The sequence below is a fragment of the Malaclemys terrapin genome, chromosome 3, assembly GCF_027887155.1.
Source record: "Malaclemys terrapin pileata isolate rMalTer1 chromosome 3, rMalTer1.hap1, whole genome shotgun sequence".
Lineage (NCBI taxonomy): Eukaryota > Metazoa > Chordata > Testudines > Emydidae > Malaclemys > Malaclemys terrapin.
In genome coordinates this window covers 71,324,046-71,342,845 of record NC_071507.1, presented here as the reverse complement: position 1 = coordinate 71,342,845, position 18,800 = coordinate 71,324,046, and the positions used below count along the sequence as shown (strand labels likewise).

The 18,800-nt window shown below is 39.1% G+C and overlaps 1 protein-coding gene across 9 annotated transcripts in view; it reads right to left on the bottom strand.

Annotated features, from left to right (window-relative positions):
• The window catches only part of CEP170 (centrosomal protein 170), a 188,508-nt gene that overhangs the window by 95,369 nt on the left and 74,339 nt on the right, over positions 1-18,800 (bottom strand). For all 9 annotated transcript variants that reach the window (XM_054023210.1, XM_054023211.1, XM_054023215.1 and 6 more), the window contains exons 4-7: positions 15,337-15,415; positions 12,046-12,104; positions 10,980-11,142; positions 8,204-8,338 (exon numbers count right to left, since the gene is read on the bottom strand). In XM_054023210.1, the coding sequence (XP_053879185.1) occupies positions 8,204-8,338; positions 10,980-11,142; positions 12,046-12,104; positions 15,337-15,415 (436 nt within the window). The remainder of the gene's footprint in view (positions 1-8,203; positions 8,339-10,979; positions 11,143-12,045; positions 12,105-15,336; positions 15,416-18,800) is intronic.

Sequence of the window (18,800 nt, the reverse complement as noted above, 5' to 3'; positions counted from 1 at the left end):
GAGCTTCCACCCTGCACAGTTCCTCAGCTAGGAAACAGAACGAGGCAGCAGCTTCTGGGAGGCAAACAGGGAAGCAAATAGCATTGCAATTGCCACAGGGATATTGTGTAATTGCAAATGGAATAGGGAGAGTTGGGAGCAGAAGTTGTGTGAGTGATCATGATTGGGCAGGAAGGCTGTCCACTAGACACTTGCTTCCCTAAGCAGTGGTGCACATTATAAAAGCGTTTGGAGAATACCTGGCCTAATACATTATCTCATTTGAAAACAAATGGATTCAGAAAATTATTTTACTGGAATGAACTCAAAATTTGGGTAAAAAAAAGCAGCAAAACTCACTTTGTGCCCTTACTGGCACCAAGTTTTACAGCTGTGTTGGTTTTTTTATTGTTTTCTTTTTTTGAACATACACAAATAATCATGGGGCCCTAAAATTCCATTTGTCCTGCAGGACAAGAATGTATGTATATGTACTCATGGTTATTAAATGCAATTCATTTGTTGGCCTGCAAGACTGGAGATTTTGTTAAGGCACTTGAACTGCACTTCTGAAAAACACGTAACAGTTTTAGGAAACTATTTCCACAATATTCAGGTTATTTATTATTTAAAAATTCTCTTCTGTACTTTGCATAGTGTGATTTAATATATTTTCCACCTTAACAACACAAAAAATGACCTGATATTGCATAGATTTTTCAAAAGAATATTTCAGCAAAAGTGGAACAAAGAAAGATCTGCAGTTACTGTCCTTTCTTCTATTTTAGCAGACTAGTTTGCTACTGGACAAAATAGTTACAAGACTATATATAAACTGATAGCTTTTCCATGTTCTCTTTTAAATGACAAAGTCACTCCATCAATCCAGATGCTAATGTTAGAGACAGATAAACCTAAAAGCATGAATTGGAGATCAGAACAACAGATTTACATGCCAGTAAAATAATCCAAAATGCTTGAAAAGTCTTGTTAGAGACTATTTGAAAACAAATGTAACACAATTTTTCAGAGACAGAATCTAAGGTGTGCCAATATTAGTACCTAATGGAATCCCATTCTTCTGATCTCTTATCCTGTTTTTCCCCTGATTTTTTTCCAGCCTATTGCTTTTTCTTTCATATTTCCTCTCTCCTTTCCTTTATTGGCCCTTTTGCTTTTCATAGGTCACAATTTTCTAGTGACTTTACTTTATGTCCTATATTTACCATGAGGTCCAGAAAAATCTATATAATAATTTATCGCTATTAAATACAAATATTTTCCCACATTTTAATGTTCTAGCAACTTGTCTTTTAGCAAATGTGTGAAGTTGCTCTCTAAACATTTTTTAAAATCTTTTGTACGTCATTTTTCACAAGTACTAAGTTAACTAAAAATTACAAAAAGAAAATTAGAAGCTATCTTTCATTGTCTAAATATTTTAGAAGGTTCCTGTTCTACAAAGTTCTGAATGCCTCCTGTGACATGCTGTGCATGTTCACTTCCATAGCCTTGCATAGGCCTACATAAGCATTACTCACACTTATTCTAGGCCCCTATACCTCAAAATATTTAAACAGTCACTTAAGTGTTTTGCTGAATTGAGGCCTTACTGTTTAATTTTCAGGATCACTCAGATGTCGTCTTAATTTATCTTTCAGGGATTTAATATTCTACTGTTGCCTTAGAATGGCAGTTTTTTGTTATCTGCAAAGAAATTTTACATATAAAAATACTTTAAAGTTACCCACTGTTGGAATTCAGAAATATTTAGTTCCCTATCATAAAAAGAATTGTATGAATAACTTAAATAATGTTCTTTTCAAAGCCTTAAACTGAATTTAAAAAATTAAGTTTTTGGTCCGCTATTCCTACACATTTAGAAATTCAGATTAGGAGAATTAGTGATGCCAAATTCTCCAGCAATTAATTAAACCACAAATAATTGTTTTTGGGGGGGAGATGGGGTGAACGGAGGAGGTGTGATGAAAAGAGTTAGATCCCAGTATACTTACCACTATCAGAGAAAGCTAGAGAAAATGAGTGTACTTTGAACTCAGCTCAAAAGTAGCAGTATTGGGTCACATATGAAGTCATACTGCATACACCATTTCATGGATCCATAGAGCATAAAATTACATCACCGTATTTCTCTAAACAAAAGCACAAGGATGTGCCTTTTTGGAATTGAGTCCACTGTGCTCTGTTTACTACAAAGATTTTCCATTAGAGTTTCCATTAAGGTTGAAAGACAGTAATACCAAAATAATCTCATTAACTTGAGACTTTAAAGGCTAATTTTACAGAGCTGGTTTAGCAGCGACAAATCTCCCATATCAATCTCCTCATTAAACCATGCTCCATCTATTGTAATGTATACTTTACCTTCTAGTCAACAGAGAACATTTTTTTTCAAATTGTTAAAGTCTGATGGAGACTCTTATTTAGATTAATTTATTAAAATGTTTGGGTGTGTGTTATTGAAACAAAAGTTTGAAGAATTATAAATATGAGAATCTATCATTTACTTGTTCTAGACCAGTGGTCCCCAAACTGTGGGCACATCCCCACAGAGGTGTGTGGAGTAATGTGTGTGGGTTGGGGGGCATGGCAGGGCCTGGGCCAGCCCCCATGAGGGGCGGGGAGGAAGTGCAATTCACCCCGCTCCGCCCATTGCTTTGCTCCTGGCCGCGCCCCTGCTCCCAGCACCCAACCTCGGCTCCCTACTGTGGCTCCCAGGGAGGAGGGACGGATCTGGTAAGGGGGGGTGCATGATCAAAAAAGTTTGGGGGCCACTGTTCTAGACAGTTTTGCATTAAGAAGGCTGTTTCAAAGATCTTTTATTTGTTTGTGTTAAATATCTGAGATAATGATTTACCATATACAAAAGCAAATTATATGTTACATCTACTATCTCAACTGGTCAGTGCTGGACTGCAGGTTAGGTCTAAAAGGTTGAAACAACGTTCAAGGAGATATGAAATTTCACAGAAGTTCCAGTTATAATAAATACAGAATGTTTCCATCACACATGGATTGTTTTTCCAATTTCTGCCTCAATGTACTTATGTCAAGACACTCAAAGAAATTATATGCAAGTCTGTTGAAAAGCAACAAAAAAACGTTTTAATGGAAGGATGAAAACTTTAGGGAGAGCAAGCCTAGGAAATTATGCACCAGTTAAGTGGTCCGAAAAAGGCTATGTAATAATTTATTTGGTATTAAAGTGTGTGAAAATATTTAGTAACTTTGGAACAGTTCCACAGCAAATACTAGTAAGACAGGAAAGCAGGTTTTCTGGGGGAGGGAAGCCCACTAAGGTATACCACATAAAACAAAATTGTTTGTTCTGCACATGTCAGAAGACAGACAGGATCCAAGGAATGTGATTTAATTAGGTAATACCTTTACTAAACTTAACTCATTAACTCAACCTATTCAGCAATAAATTGTACAGTGCAGATCATGGTTCCTTCTTTAATTGTTTCCACCTGGTAGAGGGCTGCCATTAGCTCCCCAGCCCTCCACAGTGGGTTCCCAGCCCACTGCTGGGAACCCACCACTCTCTCCTCACATGAGGGTTAAGTGTCTGGGGAAAGAGGGTTGGGCTCCTTGCAGAACCAAACTTTCGGAGCCCCTATTCTGTTCCTCAGCTTCTTTAGGAAGGTCTTGAAGGCTACTACAAATGCCAGTTTATCAGAGAACTGGACCTCTAAGGAGCAAATACCTGCACTGAACCGTGCCACCTGTTACATTACGACGGCTTGAAGCTTACCTCCTGACCAGGTCTCTGAGCTGTTGTGGGGATGCCAAAAAGCCCACCCCCCCATGCTAGCCAATCTGACAGTGATGGTAAAATTCGTTCCCAGTCACAAAAAGCAACTATCATAATGCCCACAGTAGACCAAAAAAACCCAATCCTACCCTAATTCCAGGTATGGGAGAGAGGGAGCAGTTAATCCAGAAATGAGATGGGATTCAGGCTGGAAGACCAGGGCTACACTCCCCCATGTGTGCAGGGGCCAATGGGCATCACCTGAGCTCTACCAGCCCACCCACCAGCTCAAGTGATGTCATCCGCCTCACCTGCCAGCCAACTCCCTCCCAACCTCAAAGGGAGAGAGAACACGTAAAGGAGCCACAGCTCATTTCTTCCTGCCAGTCCAGACGAAGCCCTCTGTCCCCTCAAGATGGCCTTCCACCTGACATGTCTACTCAGGCATTCTGCCAACACTAATAAACATTCTACATAAAGAGAAGTTGAAACACATGGAGACCGAGTTTGAAAGTCTTCTGATAACCTAAAGGGATTGAAAATAGTGATTTTATTTTCTTAGGTGGGATCTTAAAGTTCTATATCCATGCAATTTGAATCCTTTTAGAGAAAGGAACCAAATATTCACCAATATAGGGTTTGTGTTTTTTTGTTTTGTGGTTGTGTTTTTTTTTTTTTTTTTTTTTTTTTTTTTTTGGGGCTTTAATGCTCTTGTACAACTTTATTCACTTAAGTCTGTTGACTATATTCTTCTGTCACAAGCTGAATTCCATTTTTGTTAGAAGTAATAACCCTTCAATTTAAACAAAGAAGCTATTTGCACAAATATTTTTATTTAATCTCTCTTACAGTAATTCTGTTTGTAGAAGGTACCTTGAAAAGGTATTTCAAAGGTAACATGGAACTGTTTCACACAGTGAGATGATGCACATTATGTATTCTCCTGTGAGGCTACATGCCCAAATATTTTTTATAACCTTATATCAAAATTTTGTCTAACCTTGCCATTCTTCACTTTGTTTGTAAATTACCACAACTGAGCACATTAAACAAATCCTTTAGACTTCCATTCATTACTGAGTTCTTCTCTAGCACAGACAAACTTTTTCCTTCCATTCTACTGCTAAGGCAGGTTTTGATTTCGTTGACCAGTTGGTTTAATCAGATGTTGGCTTCTCTTATCTGCATTTCTTTGAATTCAGAGAGCACTGTAGAAGCTACTCCTCTCTTTCACAAAGTACTTATGCTAGTATGAAGAAAGCAATTTTAATGTATGAATAAAATAAGACAACAAATTGCACATCATTCTGGAGTACTTTCCTACCTTGGGTGCGATCTTCAGAAGTCACCCAAAGAGTGGTGTTATTTCAGCACAATATATATCCTGCAGAGATTCTTTTTAGTTTTATTTAAAAAAACAACACAGTCCTATATAAAAATTACAACAAAACCACAGAATTACACAATTTCACTTTTCAAAATGTGGCATTAAACTAACAAAAATGGATACAAGAATTTTTTTTAAATCCCTCTTAAAATTACCCTTCTTCATTTGACTTTTGTTTCCTTAGTTTTCTTTTAAGAAAACTATCCTCCCCCATGTTCACATACAATATGACTCCTCTGAATCAGAAGACCAGTCAGGATTAGTGACCTATGGAGTGAACAATGCCATAAATGTTGGCATCTGACCATGTGACAAAAAAGGAGGTGGCAGAGGTAACACCATGGAAGAGACAGAAAGATGGAAGATTTCATGACCAGTGTTTTACAATCCCCCAATTTTAAAAAGCAAGAAGGTGGACCGCCCTACCACTAAGACCATATACTTCATATTTTAAAGGTAGGCCCAATAGAGATGGAGAAGGTAAGAGCTCAGAGAGCTTGAGGGAGAAAAGTGCTATGATTCTAAACCTCACTGCTTTCCACTTGCCTTCACAGACAGCAACAGACATTTTTCCTTACCCAACCCCACAACACATGCAATTTTCCCTATGGAGAAAGGAATGGAGACAGAAACACATATGACAGCTGTTAGTCACTTGTTTCTCTTCAGAAGGCAGTCACTGATGACTGTTATGAGAACAGAGAACCTGAATAAAACTCTACCATCATTGTTACAGAACAAAACCCCCCAGAGTTCAGGGAATTCTACCTCTCCCTTGCTAGGGAACTGGGACCCAGGAGTGAGAATGCTGCACAAATGGTATCTTCAGAGAAATATTTTTTTTTAATTAACATGAAGTGCAGGATGGTGAACCTACAAATGAGTTATGTTACCTCAGACAAGTATTCACAAACCCTTTATATCATACCATCACGCATTTTATTTATTCCACATAAAGTACAGATGTTTTGTAGTGAAGTTTAAAGAGTTTCATGCAAATTATTGTGACTATTTCTGTATACCTATGCCTGTAAAACTAGGTGTCTTAGTCAAACCGTAGAAGACTCAAGAAAAGCCATAAAAACTTTAGAATGTGACAAAAAACTTTTTTTTACACATAAAAAAGTCATCACTTTAAAAGAAACCTTTGAAGGTCTTCACCCAGTCTCTACCCACTAATCCAAAGCCCTAATGGTGAAAGCTTTATTCCATTAGGGGGTGGAAATTCAAGGCTGCCAAACTCGCATATAGTCCCCAAAGGTCCTAAGATATTGGATCTTAAGTTCACTACATTTTTAAATTATTTTGGGTTATTTTAAGAGACATCTAAGGCTTGCTCCAACCCCTATCTGGTAGGAGAGATGATGTAAGGAAGGAAACAAAAACCATTCCAATTTAAAAAAAAAAAAAAAAAAAAAAAAAAAAAAAAAAAAAAACACCTTCAAACACAACCCCCCCCCCCCCACCCACCTGCAAAGTAAGGCTCCCAAATCCATGTATAGGAACCTAAATAAAAGTGGCTTGGATTTGCCTTGATTTAAATAGGATTTGTGAATGTTTAACAATTTCCAAAGTGAGTCCACTTTTATTTAAATGCCCTCATGATGGATTTAGGAGCCTAACTTTAGGTACCCAACTTTAGGTACCCATGTTTCTAAGTTTTGGCCATATATTTTACACACACTAACTTTTAACAGCATAACTAGTAGAAATGGAAAGTCCTAGATTAGACATCATGGAGGTGAATTTTCTTGCAAATTTAACATATAAATCAGACCATGCAAATATATATTTTTTTCATTAAATATGGACTAACATTAATGTTGATGAAACACTAAGGAATGACAGTAGGACAGAATGTTGCCAGAAGGAATCTTGTACTGCTGGCATCCACACAGCAAAACAAAAACAGAACCATTTATTTTCACGGTCAGAGATATTGATTTGGTGACAGTGTCCATTACAATGGCTTAATTTTTATTATACCAAATGACAGATGTCGATATCGGATCGATATTAGTTCAGAAGAATGACTTTACTCACTATATCCACTAGTAAGCTATTGTACAGTGTACAAAGTGATTTAGGTAACAAACTCTGTACTCAGAACAGTACAGTTCTGTTATTGTTGAACTGCTATTTATGAACAATTTTTTTTTTACTAGCCAAACTTATCCTAGCTTTTATCAGTGAATAACTGTCAGCAATCCAGAAACCTGGCTGGTTAACAAAATCTCATTTACTAGAATTTGGATTAAATGTGTAGTGGATATTATGTGGAATCAAATAATTAAATCTATGTCTGGGTTGAATTGGCAGGCATGCTGAAACAATGTGTATAGTGGGGGTGCTGAGAGCCATTGAACCAAACTGTAAACCCTGTATATGATGGAAACCACTTCAAACCAGGGGGTGCAGAAGCACCCCCAGATCCCCTAGTTCTAGCACCTATGTGAATTGATATTAAACAGAGTGAAGTTGAGAAATTTCTCAAGCAGTCAGAATCTCCAAAATGTATTTATATCCTTTTTGTTCATGTAAGCACAGCTTTATTAAATATTTGGAGAATAACTCTGTCCACTGCATCATGACAGGTTTCAGAGTAGCAGCCAGGTTAGTCTGTATCCGCAAAAAGAAGAACAGGAGTATTGTCATGCATCATGACAATAGTTGAGGAGAACTAAAGAAGGCATTCACAAAGGGCAAAATCCTAGCTCCATTAAAATTAATGGGAGTTTTTGCCTCTGACTTCAATAAGGCCAGGATTTCAGCCATAGACTCCAATATGATGAAAATCTGAAGTACTTTGCTGTCAAAAACAGTGACAAAAAACAGAAGGTCAACAGAGAAAGGCCACTCTGCAGCCTAAAGTTCAGATACTAGTGAAGCAACAGTATTTAACAGTTATAAAAGAACATACAAAAATGATTAATAAGTCATTAATTATTGAAAAACAGTCATCTTTCTTTTATACCTCCGTGGGGTCCCACATTTAAGAGCTACTTACTTACTAAAGAGTAAAAAAGATACTACAAATTGAAATGTTTTCTGAACAGTCTCACCTGAAGCTCCTGCTTCATGTATTTTTTCTTCATGTTTGACATCCTGTTTGCAACCATTTTTTTCATCAGCCTCATCCTCACCCCACCAGGATGGCTGTCCATACAAAGGTGTACCACGAGGCATGGCAGAAAGATCTATAAAAATATTCCAAAGCCAAAGAAATTACTTTTTTACTTCATGTAAGATATTTAGATACAAGCGACAAGGAGAAAGAGCAGTTCTGATGGATCTTGTATGTTGAAAGTTGAAACAGTTTGATTGCTTGTTTCCTCAAATACAAAACCAATTTAATGTCTGGACAAGTGACCTGCATGCTAAATATAAAAGCTTACTAATGATCTGACCAAAACTGCTTGCGTAGGAATTTATGCAAATACAAGTGACTTACATCTCGCTGCTACTGCATAGTATTTTTAAATATTATTTTCAGCTTTCATTTAAAGACAGATCATCTCACCATCAGCACATTATCAAAAGCTATCTGCTACCATTTCTGTGAAATGATTCTTTTACCCACATTGACCTTTCGCTGGAATACCTATCACATGGAAAACTGATCAAATTTTGTAATGCTGCCAAGGTTTCAAATAGCTGGCAGTTACTAAAGAACACCAATACGTACACACTTATATATTAGTTAGTTCGACTACGCTATTTTTAAAGCCATATTTAACTAAGAAAATATAACTATCAAAAAAGAACAAAATCTTATTATTTACTTATTATATACATAGTACAAGTATCTGAATAGGAAAGGGTTAAGTAAGAAATTAGATATGAACTAGTTATTCCACCTCCATGACTAACCAGTCAGTTGAGCTCTGACCTGCTCTCCATATTAAGAACAGTTCATATTTCTTAAGACAATATTGCACCCAATTAAGATGTGGCAATTTTAATATCATACAGATGTTCTAACTGAATATATCTTAACTTCTTTTATATTGTGTTTCAACACCAGATACCTCAGTGACTGTGTATATATGTGCCCTCTATGGTAAAAACAGCTCTGTTTCCTTTTCTGAAATCCCAAATCTCTATCATTTTATATCAGACATTTTTGTTTGGCGCACAAAATAGAGTATCTGAAAGTATTATATGTTTTGACAGTAATATGCACTATTTGCATGCTAAGAAATAAGGACTATTTGAGAACTTCTACCTTATTAGCAAATAATGGTTTGTTCAGTAGTGTTCAAAGAGTTAAATTTCACCCACAAATAAATGGATGGGTGCTTCAAATGTTTAATAAAATTTTAAATATCCATATATCTAATTATTTTTCTTCCAAAACAATGTTCTTCTACCTTAGAATATACTGTAGTTTAAAAAAACCCAGCAACAAACGATAGAGTGAATTTTAGTTATTTAACTGCATGAACAATAGCAAACACTTATGTATGTAACAAGTGGCTGAAGAGAAAATCAAGACCTCAATACACTTCTGAGTAGAGCTGGGAAATTTTTTTCAAATAGTTTATTCAATAAAATGAAAATGTTTTCAGGGTGCTTCAGATAAGAATGAGAGAATGTGTGCGCCCCTTTAGACCGATGGTTCGGACACTTGCTTGGCAGGTGGGAAAACCAGTCTTGAATTCCCATTCTAGAACAGGTATCTGAATTAAGATGTTCCCTTCCCAGGTGAGCATCCTAACCTCCAAACTATAGGCTATTCGGGGGTGTGATACTCTCAATCTCTCCTGTTGAATATGTTCCATTTTGTATAAATACTTAAATATTCATAGGAGCAGGGATTTGAACTCAAGTCTCTCCCTTAGCAGATGAGTGACCTAATCAGTAGGCTATAGGGTATTCTGCTCTCAATTGCTCATAATGAAGCTGTTCCAACTTTGCAAAAATATTCATGGGTGGGAGGGGGGGGGGAGAGAGAGAACAAAACTGTATAGCCTGTTGATTAAGACGCTCACCTGGGAGATAGGAGATGTGGATTCAAATCCATCTTCTGAATCAGACAGAGAGAAGATTTGAATCCATATCTCCTACCTCTCAGGTGAGTGTATGTTCTCTGGGACAAAGACTGTCCTTTTCTTCATTGTGCTCGGCGCGGTGCAAACACAGGTGTCCTGGTCCATTATCAGGGTCCCTAAGCGCTAGAGCAGGGGTCGGCAACGTTTGGCATGCGGCTTGCCAGGGTAAGCACCCTGGCAGGCTGGGGCAGTTTATTTACCAGCTGACGCGGCAGGTTCGGCCGATCGCGGCCCCCACTGGCCACGGTTCGCCGTCATGGCCAATGTGCCAAACGTTGCCGACCCCTGCGCTAGAGTAATACAAATAATATTAATATAACCAGAAAAAATAATCAATTATGCTATAATCTACTCAAACAGAAAAATATTACAGAAAAATACAATGAAGTAGAACTATCAAGAACGGAAGCGTACTAAAAAATATTACTGGTTAACTGAAAAGTCTCATTAGTGAATAAATTCAATGAAATGCCACTCTACCATGGCTAAGGTTCACAAAAGTTTGCACTGGGTGTGATGGCTGTGTGCAGGAGAAGAGCTGGAAATTCAGGAATCTCAGAGCAAAAAACGTATGCAAGTTTTTATATTCATGTCTGGATGCTGTGATAAAGAAAGCTAGAAATTCTGAAGGTTATTATTAAAACTTTTTAAAAAAAGAATATATATATATTTATTTATTTAAAAATCTCTTCTGCAATGTGTCTACAGTATCTGACAAAATATCTGAGGAAAGAAAAAACCTGCCTTCTCTAATTATACATTGTATTGCTACAAAAATTGATCTCACCCATAGATTTTTCTTCAGACTTCAATGCTTCTGTAGCTTTGTGATGCACTTCACCTGTGGTATCTGGTACCTTTGGCTCTGCACCTGTGGAGCTGACTGGCTTTGATCCTTCTGCCTCTGAGGATTTTTGGGATAACTGGAGTTGACTTGTAAATTTTTCATGCTAAACAACATTTAAGAAAAAAAGATAAAAATCTCACAACTAAAATAAATTGCACAAACTATAATTATACATATAAAGAGAAGGGCAGAATACATAAATAAAGGTGTGACAGACATGAAATTTGGGAAGTATGAGGACTTCAAAAGACTATTATATCGAAATGTGCCAGAGAGGCATGGACTTCTGTTATAATAGATGTTCAATGCCTTTTCAGTGTCCTGGCTTGGTGAGTTGGTTTCCTGGGGGACTGGGCGGTTAATACAAAATCCCCAGGGCCAGTTACGCAAAAACTCAGCCTTTGAAGCTTTGCCCCCTGAGGAGAAGAGCATTGACTAGTGTTACCTGTTACAGTCGGCCAGAGATCAAATGCCCAAACTCTATAAAGAAACAGCTAAACTGTCCCAGGGTGTTCTTACTCTTGATCTGAAACATGATGTGAAATTGTAAAACCAGGAGTGAAAACCCAGTGGAGGGATTTCAAAGACTGAAACCTACCGGAGCCAAATGCTGGAGGTGGAGTGACTTCTAGTAAGCTTTTAGCATACGTGTAGATCAGCTTGATGATGTGGGTGTGTTGTTTTGTTTTCTCTTTAATTTTAATGTTTTGTCTTTGATGCTTATGACTCAAGAGTAAATGTACTTTGCTTTGTGAATGCTGGTTGATAACTGGTCTGCACTGTTGTAGTCTAGCACCTGGAGAAAGAGTGAACCACGCTGGACCCACGTCAGATCTGCTGGAGAACTCACCTAAAACCTGGCCTGGAGGTCTGCCCGTGAGAAAGGTGACCGCTAAAAAACCTGAAACCTTAAGTGGTTGCCCATGAGAAGGCAAAGATGGGGGGAGGGGAGGCCAAAGGTGCAGTTAATCCTTAAACTGTGACAGTAGTGATTGCACGTTATTACCTTAAGGGCTTCTTCAGGGACCCTCATTTCGCCTCTGACTACAGTAAAAAGATTAGTATGTATGAAATGATAAGGAAAACAACCTGAAAAGTTTCATAGTTCCAAAAAAAAATTTACACTACAGACAGAAAGTCTTACTTTAAGATAAGCCGCAGCAAAAAATAGAGATTTTTTCTTTAAAATGGAATAAATGTAACTTAATAGGATGAAAATACCAAACAATATTAGAAATTTCATAAATTCTTACTTTGCTTACTTACAAAAGCTCTCTCAAAACCCCTGATAGTCTCATCCAGCTGCTAAAAGGTCTAGAAAATACTATAATGTAGTCTCATATTATTAAGACCACTGTTTTAAAAAAAAATTACACTTTTGACTAACATATTATGAAGTACATTTGCCAAAATAAACACATTGTGATTCATTACTTGTAATAAATATAGTACAATATGTACAATAGCTACAGTATGTACCTTGTAAATACAGTAGTACAAAAGTGACTAGTCCTTGCTGTGAAGAGTTTACAAATTAGGCATACAACAAGGAATGACAGTAAACAAAGGTTTGGGAGGACAAGGATTGACCATGAGAGATCATGAGATATACTTATGTATCAGTGTATGTGACCAACAGTTATGTCACCATCTTATTCTTTTTTCCCATTTAATATACACCTCTACCCCGATATAACGTGACCTGACAGAACACGAATTCGGATATAACGCGGTAAAGCAGCACTCCGGCAGATCAAAGCAAGTTCGATATAACGCGGTTTCACCTATAACATGGTAAGATTTTTTGGCTCCCGAGGACAGCGTTATATCGGGGTAGGAGTGTACCAACATTTAGCGTGGTGTCTACAATTGGAAAATGTATCTGTGCTTAATTGAAAGTTCTCTTTTTTTCCCCAAGTAGTGAGGTCCACAGGGTACCACAGTCTACTTGGAGTGTGGGGCTAAAACAAGAGTCAGTCTTTGTCTGCAAGGTAACGTCCTAGCCCCCTGAAGTTAGCTCCAGTTATAACATCTTCCATAGGCAGGATAAATCAATTGTACTTTCTTAAATTACAGATTGTGTTAACTATACTTAAAAGAAAAAGCACAATTTATACTACTGCAGAGCATGGGCAATGTCCCCTAATGAAACAAACCCAAAATCTTTGGATGTAAATTTCCATCTCTATTCTGGATTATCTATTTGTTTGCAGTACAGGCCAGATCTGTGGAACTTATTACTCAAAAAAAGGGCATTTCTGATAGGCACACATAAGTTTTTGTATTCTTCATCATGCTCAAGTCCACAGATCCATTACAACTGGATTTTCACAGGATTGCAGCTCCAGGGTAGGACGCAAACTCATCCTTTAAACATGGACATCTAAAATGAGGTATTTATTTACCCTCCTTCTTCATCTGACCACTACAGTGTGAAGAAGACTTTTTCCAAAAATGAAATTGACTAAAGACTGAATGACCAATATACTGAATTTACGGATGGCCATGAAGCTGCCCAGCAGATCTTAATACAGGTAACATGAGTACTCAGATTGTCAGTGCTCCTAACTACTGGATTTTGATGCTTAACAGAAGGAGGAAAATTTCTTCAATTTACTTTGGGAATGAATGAATTGTTAAGACTACCTGTCTGAATTAAAAATACAACACAGGGTTTCACTGGAGAAACATTTGGATTTCAAAACTCATCTGATTGGAGACACCAGCTATCCAGAGGTCTACTTTAATAGATAGGAAGTGAAATGATAGCTCCTGAAGGAGTTCAATCTGGGTAGTGCAGTAAGGAGCTGAATGAGAGATTCCAAGGTCGTGTGCTGACTTTTTGAGGCTGGAATATGGGTTGTTGCCCTAAGGAAGCATTTAATATTGGAATTTACACAAAACTTCCTTTTCTTGAACAGGCTATTAACATTACACTTATATCATTATACTATACCTCTATACATTAGAGAGATTTCACCCTTTTGCTGGGACATTCATACATCCACATTAAGGCCCTCCTGGAGGAACTCAAGGCTATGTTTCAGTTCTTTAACACTGAGTTTGCACCAGCCAAGAGAAGAAGTTTTCTATGTTAACTTCTGTTTCAGGTCCATGAGAGTGATGATAATCATTTCATTGAAGTGTCCATTTTGAAGCTGTCTGGTCCTGGACGAAGGAATGGTTTTTCCAGTAGCAAACCTTCTCTATGAGATAGAGACACTGGAAGGTCCATTGTTAGGTTAAGCAAACTCTTTAGCTAGAAAGACAAAGGGTAACATGACCGCTCTATTCTTCCTATCCTTTTGTATGGTTCTAGGGAGCATTGAAAAAGCTGAGAAGGCATGTAACAGATTCTTACAAAGCTGGGCAATGTGATTATTTACCACCTCCCATACTAGGTTCTGACACATGGAGATGCCAAAGGCTGTTATTGCGATTTCATTATACAAACTGGAAAACCACCAGCCCACCAAACTGACTTAAAATGAGGATATTTCTGGGTGTACATTTCACATTGCTTAATCTCACTTTTACCATATGTAAGTCTTGTTGTTCATCTCCCTCTTGATGGGCAACATACATAGAGACAGGAAATTTTGTTCCACTCAGTGTAGGAGAAGTTGATTTTCTCTCTGGAGTTGGGCTGATTATGTTCTTCCTAGTTCCTTTATGAAAACCTTACCAGAGACATTGACCGTAACAACCAGCACAAATTAATTCCATATTTCTCTTTGAATTAGAGTTTAAAGCATTTATATGAAATATAGTGCAAGTTACAAGGTATTTATCAGCATTCATTAAGTAACCAGCATTGTCTTCCTCAATGTGCATGTATAGCTGTTCGCTACTGATTCTTCACCTTCTCTATGTTACTGCTGCTGTTCACTAACATTTCACTGAAATGCATGGAGTATTATGAAGATGGGCATGGTACTTTCAGCAGCACAGCTAATATCTGATACTAGTGGGAACTTGTAACATTCAGCAACAATTTAGTTGTCTAAAGTTCTTAGGTTAGCCCTTGTTTTTCAGAGAACGTTCCTTAGTCCATTGATTTGCCACTGGGCATACTACTACTACTTCTAAAACTACTTCTAAAATTGGTTCTCGTCAATTCATATTTTCTTAATGGGCAAAGGAATATATGCTGCAGATTTACTTCTAATAAATACTAAAGAAATATGAAAAGCACGCAAATCAGATCACTTTATGATCAGTTAAACTAAGAAGAGCGAATATACTTTTACAATAAAAATGCATTGCAAATAGCTGTACATTTTTATAAGAAGGATATCATAGCCAAATCTCAATTTATCTTCAAGCTTCAGAGTAATGTATGTCTGTTCAGGAATCCTCACATCATTCACAAACGTCTACAAAATAAAAAGGAGAAAACAGATCTTGTTATACTTCAAAATGTAATAAAACTTCCAGTACCAATCTAATTTTGCATAAGAGGTTGCAGCACTACATAACTAACATTACTGGTTAATGATGCATGATCCTATTGGTGAATTAAACAATTGTGTAGAGCTATTACATGCCTAACAAAGTATTTCAAGAAGAAAGTGAAATATTAGAGCCAGCAAATCAGGGTGGTATAATCAGACTAACCTTGTAAAACTTATTACCATTTTAATCTTATTAGTAGTATGTACGGGAATTGTTCATTACTACAATATGCTGTTCCATCAAATATTTTTTTCCTGGTAGCCTTGTTTATCCAATCCATAGAGATGTTCAGTTTTGGAGTTATTTTAAGAATGTTAACTGACTCTTTTGTGAAAAAATTAAACGAGGACTGGACATGAAATGGCATGGGGTCAGAAGTACTCCATTGCTGTGGCACTGCTTGTCTAGTTCTGCAAAGACTAATCTTTAATCTCAGAAAGAAAGGCTTTCAGTGCCAGGAGAATTGTTTAATTGATTATGTCCATATGAAATCTAATTTCTTCTGATGTCCAGAGGCCTTATATTCAAAGATGGCTTGGATGACCACCATATTCTAAACTGGAGGCATCTATAATTACATGATTTTGTAATAGGATGGCACAACTTAAATGGATGCAAGCATCTTGGAGGTTGGGAGCCCCCACCTCCCAAAAAAACCACCCACAAAATTCTTGAACTATTAATGTATGCCCGGAATTTGAATCTTTAAATATTTGTTTTGTCCACTTAAATGTAATTTTGGATGAAACTTGCACTTTTCCTGAGAATACAGAAATGAAACTCCTTCCCCAAAATGTTAGTGGAACCTTTTCTGGCTGCCGGAATTAAGCAAAGAAGCCATTTCTCTGTCTAGTTTTTCATAAGATTGCATGTCAGCATGGTACTTGAGTGTCTTTCATGAGAAATGAACACAAAAATACCTGTTTTTGCCTGTCCTGGTGGCAAGAAAAAATGCTTACCTACCTTTCGTAACTGGTGTTCTTCGAGATGTGTTGCTCATGTCCATTCCATGTTAGGTGTGCGTGCACTGCATACAACGCTCCTGGAGATTTTTCCCCTAGTGGTATCCGTAGGATCAGCTCTGGCATCCTCTGGAGTGCTGTGCTCATGCACCGGTATATAAGGCACTGCTGGCCCTGCATGCTCTCAGTTCCTTCTTGACATCAACTCCAACGGTGGAGTAGGAAGGCGGGTCATGGAATGGACATGTGCAAAACATCTTGAACAACAGTTATGAAAGGTAGGTAACCATTTTTTCTTCTTCGAGTGCTTGCTCCTGCTGATTCCATATTAGGTGACTCACAAGCAGTATCCCTGGAGATGGGCTCAGTGTTCACAGGCTTGCGGCTTGCAACACTGCTCTACCAGAGCTTACATCATCCTTGGTTTGCTGGGTAACGGCGTAATGGGACGCGAAGGTGTGGATTGAAGACCAGGTCACGGCTCTGCAGATGTCCTGTATTAGTACCTGCACAAGGAAGACTGCTGACAAAGCTTGAGCTCTGTTGGAAAGGGTGGTCATGACAGCTGGCAGTGACACCCCTTCTTGCTCACAGGGGGGGCGCGGGAGGGATCATGACACACCTCTCGGACACCTCCACCAAAGTTGGATGGGAGAAATGTCTCAGGACCGCAGGGAACCCCCATGGATTCCAGCATTGCCACTGGACTGGCCATTGACTCAGGGGCCACAGGCCCATGGGCAGAACAGTGCCCACATCTGGTTGGTATGCCGGTGATGGTGCCTCTTTTGCAGGGGCGCAGTCTCGGAATCCAGTGAGGATTCCTTGTAGGAAGACTATGGGAGCGCACCCGAGGCACACTTCTAATGGCTATGACAGGCTGCTGGGGAGTGATGCTCCGGGGACTGGCTATGGGAGACTGGTGATCGGTGCCAGGAGTCCGGGGATCATCGTCGAGACTCTGGTGAGCGTCGTCTCTGCTCAGGAGATTGGTGCCACTCCGGGGACTAATATCTGGGTTCCGGCAACCAAAGTCTAGAGTTGGAAGCATGGTGCTAGGGCTCAGGTGATCGGCTCCTGGGGGACAGTGACCATTGCAAGCCAGCTGGGGAATGCTATCTTGAGGTTCAGGACGCACTCAGATATGGTAGCCGGTGCCATGTAGGGGAACACTTGGGGACACTAAAGCAGGTTTGCCCCACAAGACAACTATCTTAGCTGGCTTGGTAACTGACTACCGATTACAGGGTGTAGGCAGGACCAGCAAAGCCATGAGGTCCTTAGCTGTCTGGAAGGCCTCAGGCATGGACTGAGCCCTAAGATGTGGCACATCTTTGCCGGGTGCACGGGGCGGGTCCCAGACTGAGCTGGTGAGATTGCACACCTCTGCAGGACAGAGAGGCCTGATGCGGGTCACAACTCTCTTTCTAAGTCTTTCGTATTCCCCGTGGGCACCAGGGAGCACCCTATCTTGGTGCACTTCTTTTATCTATTTCTTGGTGCGGGGGATGTTGAATAGTGCCGAGGAGGACACAGTGCTGGAAGAGCACTGAGGCGGACATGTTCAGTGCCGAGTCTGGCCGACTTGGGTCGGACATCGATCTCAGAGCAGCTTTCATCAGGATGTCCCTTTCCTTTTGGGTTCGCAGGCAGAAGCCCCTGCAAATCGTGCACTTACCATGAACGTGGGCTTCCCCGAAACAGTTAAAGCAGCTGGAGTGAGGGTCGCTGACCGGCATGGGCTTAGCACACACCGCACATGGTTTGAATCCCGGGGCATGCCCCACCCCGGGAACAATGTCCCGTAAGGGGACTAACTAATAGTGAAAAACTATACAATACTTAACTGTAACGAAAACTACTAACAATTGTTTACAACAGGAATCAGAAGAAATCATTAGAGGTTTGCTGAAGCAAAAGCGCTGTTCCAGCAACCATCATGGGCAGTAAGAAGGAACTGAGACGGTGTAGGGCCGGCGGCGCCTCATGTACCGGTGCATGAATTGGCACTCCAGAGGGTGCCAGAGCCGAATCTATAGATACCACTAGGGGGAAAATCTCTGGCAGCAGTGCATATGGCACGCCCACACCTAACATGGAATTGACATGATCAAGCACTCTAAGAAGAACTTCATCTGTGAAGTAACTATAAAAGTAAAGCGAAAGCAAAAAAGTACTTCTTTTAAAGAGAAAAGGAGAAGGAGAAGTAGTAATAACTACACTAAAGATATGTTTACACTACCCTCCGGATCGCGGGTAGCGATCGATCTATCGGGGATCAATTGATCGCGTGTAGTGTAGACGCGATAAATCGATCCCCAATCGCTCTCCTGTCGACTGCTGA